The following is a 7,970-nucleotide window of genomic DNA, read 5'->3' as shown; positions in this document are numbered from 1 at the left end:
GTAGATTGATTTCTCCTCTCTAAACTGTTTCTCAAGCGCGTTCTCTCATCACCGCTGCTGCTGTGTGAATATGACGTATCACAACACCATGGAGACCCGAGGAAAAACTTGGATTAAAGTCCAAATGCTGACTTGAAATAACCTAACAAATCAATCGGGGATAAAGCGGTTCCATTAACGACAAATTAAATTCACACAATCTCACTAATTTGTGCACGCTTATGGTGCGTTCAAGTCATGTCGGATAGATCGTATTTACGAGTTGAACACACATGAACGCCACCACAAAGTCGTTATTATGAGTGGGAAACTCGAAATTTTCTTTAAGCACCGATATGGAACCAAATCATTTGACAATGAGTCAGACTAACTGAAATAAGCCTGGCTTATTTGGTTAACTTGTTTTACGAAACAGGCCTTAAGGCATGAAAAGTTATCATATTTTCTCCATTGCATCGAATCACATTGTGTTGAATCGAATCGAATCAAAATCAGATTGCACTGCATCGTAACAAGGGTGAATCGTATCGCATCGCATCGGTAGCTGCTTCATATGTATCTTTAATGTATCGTATCGTTGGCTATGCATCGAGATGCGTATCGTATCGGCCTGAGTCATGAGATGCACATTCCTACTGTTTACAGCTGTATTTCAGTTTTACAGTAACTATGTGGTACTGTGATCATGCAATACAGTGCAATTACTGTAAAAAAAATCCAAGTCATCAGTATTCATTCATCTGAATGTAGATTTCATTAGATTTTTATCATTTTTATATAGAATTCTTTTTTTTTTCCTACATAGGTACTACTGACATTCAATTCAAACAGACACAATTATTACAAAATATCAAATTCTTTATTTAAAACATTGCATATAACACTTAAAAATACACAGTCTTCCAATGCTGGAACAGTGCATCTTCACCATTTCTCCTGTCTTATGTTTTTTTGCAGTGCATTATGTTGTATCCTCTGGATTTATCCTCACAAAGAATCCTGAGGCAACAGGAAAATAATGGGGAAAAAATATAAGCAGCCAAAGAATAGATATAAGGCATCTTCAAATCCCAGATGCTGCTCCAAAACGTAGGCCATCTTTGTTCACCATCCACTTTGTTACAGAAAGAAATGTGTTCCCTGAAAAACAAGAAAGTAATTACACATCTATATGGAATAGCCTACACAAACCTCTCAAAATAATAGGCAGGTTACTCTCTTACCATGAATTATCAGACTCAGTGTGGCTGGCCTGCTCACGTCTTTCTTGATGCTTCATTGCAGATGCCTTTAAAACACATCCACACACAAAATGCAGTAAATCTTAAATTCCATTAAAAAAACTATAACAAACTAATGCCAAAACTAGAAAGGTGGCCATAAAACTTTTACTAACATACAATTTTATTTTCTCAATAAGCTACTAGCCAACGTTGACACCTGAAAAAAATTTCACATTAGTTAACTCAATGTTAAAGGTCCCATATTTTACACCTTTCTGGAGTTTTATTTTAGGTTTTGATGTCCTTAAGAATATATATTTGTGGTATAAGTACCAAAAACCATCTCAATATATTTTTACAGCTCCTCTCTCAGGAGCTCTGCTGAGAACAGGTCGATTTTGGCCTGTCTAATTAATATTCATGAGCCTCTCTTCTGATCGGCCTGTTATTTTCTGAGTGAAGCACGGCCAGGGCAACCACAGGTAACTAGGGTCAGCCGATGTCACAGCATTAGCTGGAGGCAGCAAAACAAAGGGGAAACTGGAGGCGGCGTGCATTTTACTGTGGATTGACTGTTTTGAAACTTATATGGTAGTTACATAGCACCTAGACCTCAGTTATCATGAAAAAAGCAACAATATGGGACCTTTAATATAAGATGTGTTCCTCGTTAAAATAATTTTAATTCGGTAAAAGACAGCGCAGTTTACAGTGGTGACGTTTATGTTACCGCCATGTTTACGATAAACTGGTGTGCAAAAAAACTGACAAAAACACAGACATACATACATATGTTTTTACCTTGCTTGCTGGTCTTTCTTATTCTCTCGTAAGGTGCATCGACTCACAGCGCAGATGTTCTCCGGATCCCTTCCGCTCGCGGGTTCAATCCCCGGGCAAAACCCGCGGCGCTGCCGTGCTGGTTCCGTGTCTACCTTCCGGACGCTAGCAGCGTGGCGCAACGCGACAAAAGACTACAGAACCCATTTTAATTAGTGATCAGATCTACAATGGATGCCGGACAGTAAACTGATGCCCCGGTATATTTCTAGTACTCCAGGCGCTCGCGCTGTTTCTGAAGGACAAACGGATTTGCCAGTCATTATTATTTAATCATTACAAGCGATTTAACTCAGGGGGGGGGACTCAATGGAATGGCCTGAAGAGACCAATAAATACAGTAGTATACAGCAAATTAAAAAAAATACAGTAAGTCTCTGTATGTGGTGTTTGACTCCACAGGAAATTCCCATGGTGCAAAGGAAATTACAGTTATTTACTGTTCAGGGAATTGATTTGCAGTATTATACTGGGTGATAAACAGTAAATAACTGTAGAAATAACAGAAATGTATAACAAATACACTATCATCGCCGAAAATCTGAAGACTGCTGACTTCTGACTGTCCAACATGACTGTGTAATTACTGCTAATAAACTGTGTGTATTTGATGTGAAAGTTGTTTGTGGTTACACTGTCCTTGTTACAGTGAAATTATACAATTAAGTGCTGAAGTGCAATTAATGTTCTTACTTTACGTTTAGGGTTTGGATTAGGGCTAGTTGCATGTCATTATGCGTTATTTACTCTCGTAGGCTATAGTAAGTGCGTGTAACACGTATTAGAACACTAAAACAATGTGTTACCATGTCTTTTCTGTAATTTCTCAAACACAAATATTTACCATGGCAGACAAAGCTTTAGTTAAAAGTTGCTACAGTTGTAGTTTCTACAGTATAAGTTGTTATAATCCAACAAATGATACATAACATAAATGCATGTCATGCATTATAGTGTTGAGCTGTAACAGGCAGAAGGTGTGATGTAGTGTTTGTGTTGAATGTCAGATATACTTACATCCCTTTGGATCCGTATTTGTTGTAAAACTCCATGTGGTTGCACGCCTGAATCCAGCCGACCGTCCAGCTCTCTTTACCGGCCACCGGCGGCACCAGGACCCGGGCGGACGCGCGGAAATGCGGCGTGCGGTAGCGCAGCACCACGCTGGAGGACTCGTCGATGCTGGTGGGGTTCGAGTCGATGGAGGAGTTCACCTCCAGAACCATGATGCTGTCCCGGAAACTCTTGGGTTTGCATCTGATGCTCTGAATACAGCCCATCACCAGCAGCACGAGCGGCCAGCAGAACATGAACCCACAGAAGGACACACACTGACCCTCAGAATAACGCACACTAGACACCCTCAGAAGAACGCTGTGCGCGCAAACACTAAACGACGCGTCGCGGTGTCGCGTCAGGACTTAAAACAGCGTTTCTTATTAACAAAAACATCACGTTATTTCGTCGAATAATAAAAGAAAACAAAATTAAATCAAATAAAAACAATGTTCGTCAACTTTCCGTCATTGGCGGACCGTTATAACGCTGCGCTCACACATAACGTTCTCCAATCATCATCAAACCGGCCTTTCCGCGTCGTAACCCTCACAGCAGTGCTTGTAGATGAAAATAAATAGGTTAAATCCATCCACTCAGAATACTGCTGGCATTTGGTGCGCAAAAAAAAATAAAATGTTCAACTACAAAGCGCGCAAAACGGTTTTTGGGTCGTTTTGGGGTTTTTAGACGGTTTGGGTATCAAAAGTAACGCAATTATTTTTTATTTTTGCAATGAATATTTACATTCCGTGAGTTTGTCCTTGAGGTTCAGTTGGAGGAAGCTCGCTTTCTTATGCACTTATGCGTAAACGATCCGTCTCAGCATCAGGTGAACTTCGTCAGCCCACATGAACAAACATAAGAGGTGAATAAATCAGTCCCGCTGTCACGAACACACATGCTGTGATGAACAGCCCATCATTTCGCGTCTCTCTTCGCGTTATAATCCTCATCCTCGCGCCGGTGCTGCGCTCAGCCTCCGTCCCGCAGCGCTGTGAGCGTCACCGCATCAGCTGCAGCTGCTCCACTCCGAGCGCCTGTGGCGTCACTTCCGCTCTCCGGCGCGCTGAGAGAGGTGCTCGTGCAGTTTGTACAGATTCAAAGTATTTATATATTTTGAAGGGATCGCAGGCAGCATCAAAAGTCTAAGACGCTTCATATGGAAATAGCGCGCTGGTTTTAAATATTCATGTCAGAAAGATGATAAAAGTGCGCCCGCGTTTAAGCACCTTGGAGAACACCGAAGCTTCTGTCATATATGCGATTCCTACTACGGTGAAGACAGAGCTCATTAATATTTAAAAAATGTGAGGTTGCGGCTGTCTTATTGAAGCGTCCAGTCACGTGATTATACTAATATTCATGAGCCTAATCTTCATTGGTCAGTTCTCTGCTTTGCAGCCAATCAGTAGGGCGTACATCTATGTACGTAATTAATATTTAAAAAGCAGTGCATACCTTTAGCATAGTAGTATTCGTAATTCTGTTATGGACCGGACCGTGATGGGTGCTGAAGCCTTGTTTAATTTACTAATACAGTGAAGATGTTTTCCAAAACCAAGCTGTATTACAGTATTTCTGAACCTTAACGCAGCGACTGTGAGCAGAATCAAAAGAGCTGGCCTTCTGCGCTGATTCTCTGGACTGCTCTGAGGTAACTTAGGCCAGCTGATGCTTCACATGTGATTTAGGAATAAAGCTAAATCTGTCAAACAAACCCAACTTTCTGGGGTGTCCTCATATTTAAAAACGATTTAAAAATCAAGTAAATTAAGTATTTTTAAAATGGTAAAAATACAGCAAGTTTCGGTTAGGGATAAGGTGTGGGTTAGGTTGTAGAATTTGTAACTAGCCGTAAATAAAAACAATAGAAGTCTGTGAAATGAATGCTGACATACAGTGGAGATCAAAATTATAGAACAATCTATAAATACTTGATTAATCTTCAGCACTCAAAATTTGAAGGAATAGCTGTGGGGAATACTGTTCTACTAACATATTTTACAAAATAACGAAGGCATTTCAACAAAAAAAGACGTTTATTTTGTGGAAAACACAGTGATCAAAATTAGAGAAGAGCAACCACTATAGCACGAAAGAAGATTACAACTAAACTTTTGGAGGGTTACAGCGGTCAGAAATTAGTAGGAATTGTAGAGGTCTGCGCTGGTGTGCTCTTGGTCCACTTTTTTTCCAGTCTCTTCCATAGTTCGGTAACTGTAGTGGGTTTCTTAGCCATAACTTTGCTGCCAAGTATTTTCCAGAGATTTTCAATCATGTTTAGATCAGGACTCTGGGCCGGTCATTTCATTATTTCAATGTTCTTAGCTTCAAATAACTGCTTTACCTGTTTTGCAGTGTGACAGGGAGCATTGTCTTGCATGAAAATTGCAGGTTGATTCAGAGATGCTTGCAGGGAAGGAGGATGCATGTTGCTGAAGGAGGTTCTAATAAACATTTGCATTCACCCTGCCATGTAGCTGTATAAGGAGGCCCAACTGCTGCTGCAGAAAACATCCCCAAACCATGACACTTCCTCCTCCACCTTTCACTGACTTGTTTACATACTCGGGGTTCAGTCTTTCCCCCAGTTTGACGCCGAACATAATGTTTCCCATCTGACCCTAATAAATGAAACTTACTAAACTTACTTACTAAAGTGATCTTTGGACCAGTTCTCCTCTCTCCACACAACATGCTCCTCAAACAAAGGTGAGCTTAGACTTTTGATTCTTTCTGCTGATGAGAGGCTTGGTCACTGCAGAGTGCGCTTTCAATCTGACTTCTCTTAAACGTGCTGAGACAGATCCATACCCTGTTCAGCATTGAACTGGTGAGCAATTCCAGCTGCAGTGTTGAACCGATTCCCCATTGAGAGTCTTTGTATTTTCCTGTATTCTCGTGCAGTTGTCTTACATGGACAACCAGCCTTTTGGGGGGACTTGAATGAATTTGTGTATTGTAAAACTGCAATATTCAAGAAATCACAGATTTGAAACGACCAACTTCTCTTGCAGTGGCTGAAAGGGTCGTCCCTTTGGCCTTCATCTGAACAACCTCCTGTCGCAGGCTTTCAGTCACCTTAGAGTAATCTTGCAATATCTGTGAAAATTAGAGGAATGCTGGCAGTTAAACAGGGTTTGTCATATAATTAAGGAAATTAGCAGCAGGTGCCAGATTAACACCAATAACTTGGATGTATCTGTAAGTGTTCTCTAATTTTGATCAGAGTTCTTTTTCAAATATCTAATTTAAGTGTTTCATACTGTGCTTCAGAATACAATTAATTTATGAAATATGCTTAAAAAACTGCCCTTCTATTCCTGTTAGGATAACTTCAAAGAGGACTAAGCAGTGACCTTGAAATTTAGGAAATTGTATGTTCTCTAATTTTGATCTCCACCGTAGATCAAAATTAGCGTTGTTCAGGGTTAGTTCACCCAAAAATGAAAATTAGCCCATAAATTACTCACCCTCAAGTCATCCTAGGTGTATATGACTTTCTTCTTTCAGATGAATCCAGTCGGAGTTATATTAAAAATGGTCTTTGATCTTTCAAGCTGTTTAATGCCACTTAGCGGGTGTTGCATGCATCAGTCCAAAAGAAGTTAAATAAAAGGCGCCCATCCATTAAAAAAAGTGTCTCACACGACTCCGGGTGGTGAACAAAGGCCTCCTGTAGAGAATCGATGTGTTTTTAAAAGAAAAATATCCATATTCAAAACGTAATAATCACTTTAATGTAGCTTGCGCCAACAGTTGTACACAGAAGCAGTTCCGGGAGCATGACGTATGAGTTCAGCGTTGCGCATTCGCCGGTGAGTCTCGTGAAAACCAACGTTTGTTAACAGGAGCAAAGGAAGCAAAATTTCCTTACTTTAGCAAAGGAAAACCAGTTTCCTTTTGGCTTATATTGATATCCTCCGACATTCTTCTTTACAAATCCTCGTTTTGTACTTCTAATAATTGACCGTTGTTTTGTTTCGATCTCTCCGCTGCATTTCCGCGTTCATCACTTATGAGCGGCGCATGCGCTAAGCTGACCTCATACATCATTCCCCCGGAACTGCTTCCGTTTACAACTGTTGGCACAAGCTACATTAAAGTGATTATTACGTTTTGAATATGGATATTTTTCTTACAAAAACACATCGATTCGCTACAGAAGGCCTTGAACTGTGGCGCTGGAGGTGTATTCTATGAGTGCCTTGGACATCAAAAGTTACAAACAAGACAATCTTAGAGCATGTTAAAACAGAGATATTATTGGTGGGTAAAATTACTAAGCTGCGGCACTCAAACTTTGGACATATCAATTCCAAGAAAGTCATATACACCTAGGATGACTTGAGGGTGAGTAATTTATGGGCTAATTTTCATTTTTGGGTGAACTAACCCTTTAACTATACATATGTGTGTATCAATTTTTAGTATAATGTGAAAACTGACATGAATTACGCAAATAATTCTAGTACTATTTTGTCACCAGTTATCAAATTCTGGGAGTGACTCACAATATTTCTTCACAAATTACATTGTTACACCAGTAGGTGGCAACAAGTGACTGTTTTTATTAGTGAGTATTTTGAATTATTCACTCAACTGTTTTATTAAAAAACACTGATTAATTCAGGAACCAAACAAGGACTGGCTGCAACCAAAGTTAATCAACAGCTTTTGTTGCCTATCAGGCAGTGACTTCACAGACAGCGTTTCCATAAGGTGCTGCACAAAACTGATTTCAGACATGAATCTGAGGCATAATATATGAAAAAAAAAGAGAGCTTACTGATTACTGATAATTAAGCAAATATTTATTTTCTGTTGTCTAGAAAGTATATATATATG

The 7,970-nt window shown here is 39.9% G+C and overlaps 1 protein-coding gene across 2 annotated transcripts in view; it reads right to left on the bottom strand.

Annotated features, from left to right (window-relative positions):
- The window catches only part of fam78ab (family with sequence similarity 78 member Ab), an 11,498-nt gene extending 7,454 nt beyond the window's left edge, over positions 1 to 4,044 (bottom strand). Inside the window, exons 1-4 of one of the 2 annotated variants that reach the window (XR_001632559.1) lie at positions 3,081 to 3,147; positions 2,025 to 2,158; positions 1,224 to 1,288; positions 866 to 1,140 (exon numbers count right to left, since the gene is read on the bottom strand). Coding sequence is in view for 1 of the 2 variants with exons in the window: in XM_016469086.1 (XP_016324572.1) it covers positions 3,081 to 3,373 (293 nt within the window). In the remaining variant the exon portion in view is untranslated. Of the gene's footprint in view, positions 1 to 865; positions 1,141 to 1,223; positions 1,289 to 2,024; positions 2,159 to 3,080 lie in introns of those variants that run through there. The other variant, XM_016469086.1, reaches the window with a different exon arrangement.
- Between the last annotated feature and the right edge of the window lie 3,926 nt (positions 4,045 to 7,970).

The sequence above is a fragment of the Sinocyclocheilus anshuiensis genome, unplaced genomic scaffold (genome assembly GCF_001515605.1).
Source record: "Sinocyclocheilus anshuiensis isolate Anshui unplaced genomic scaffold, SAMN03320099.WGS_v1.1 scaffold1045, whole genome shotgun sequence".
Lineage (NCBI taxonomy): Eukaryota > Metazoa > Chordata > Actinopteri > Cypriniformes > Cyprinidae > Sinocyclocheilus > Sinocyclocheilus anshuiensis.
This window is presented reverse-complemented; position numbering and strand designations above follow the sequence as displayed.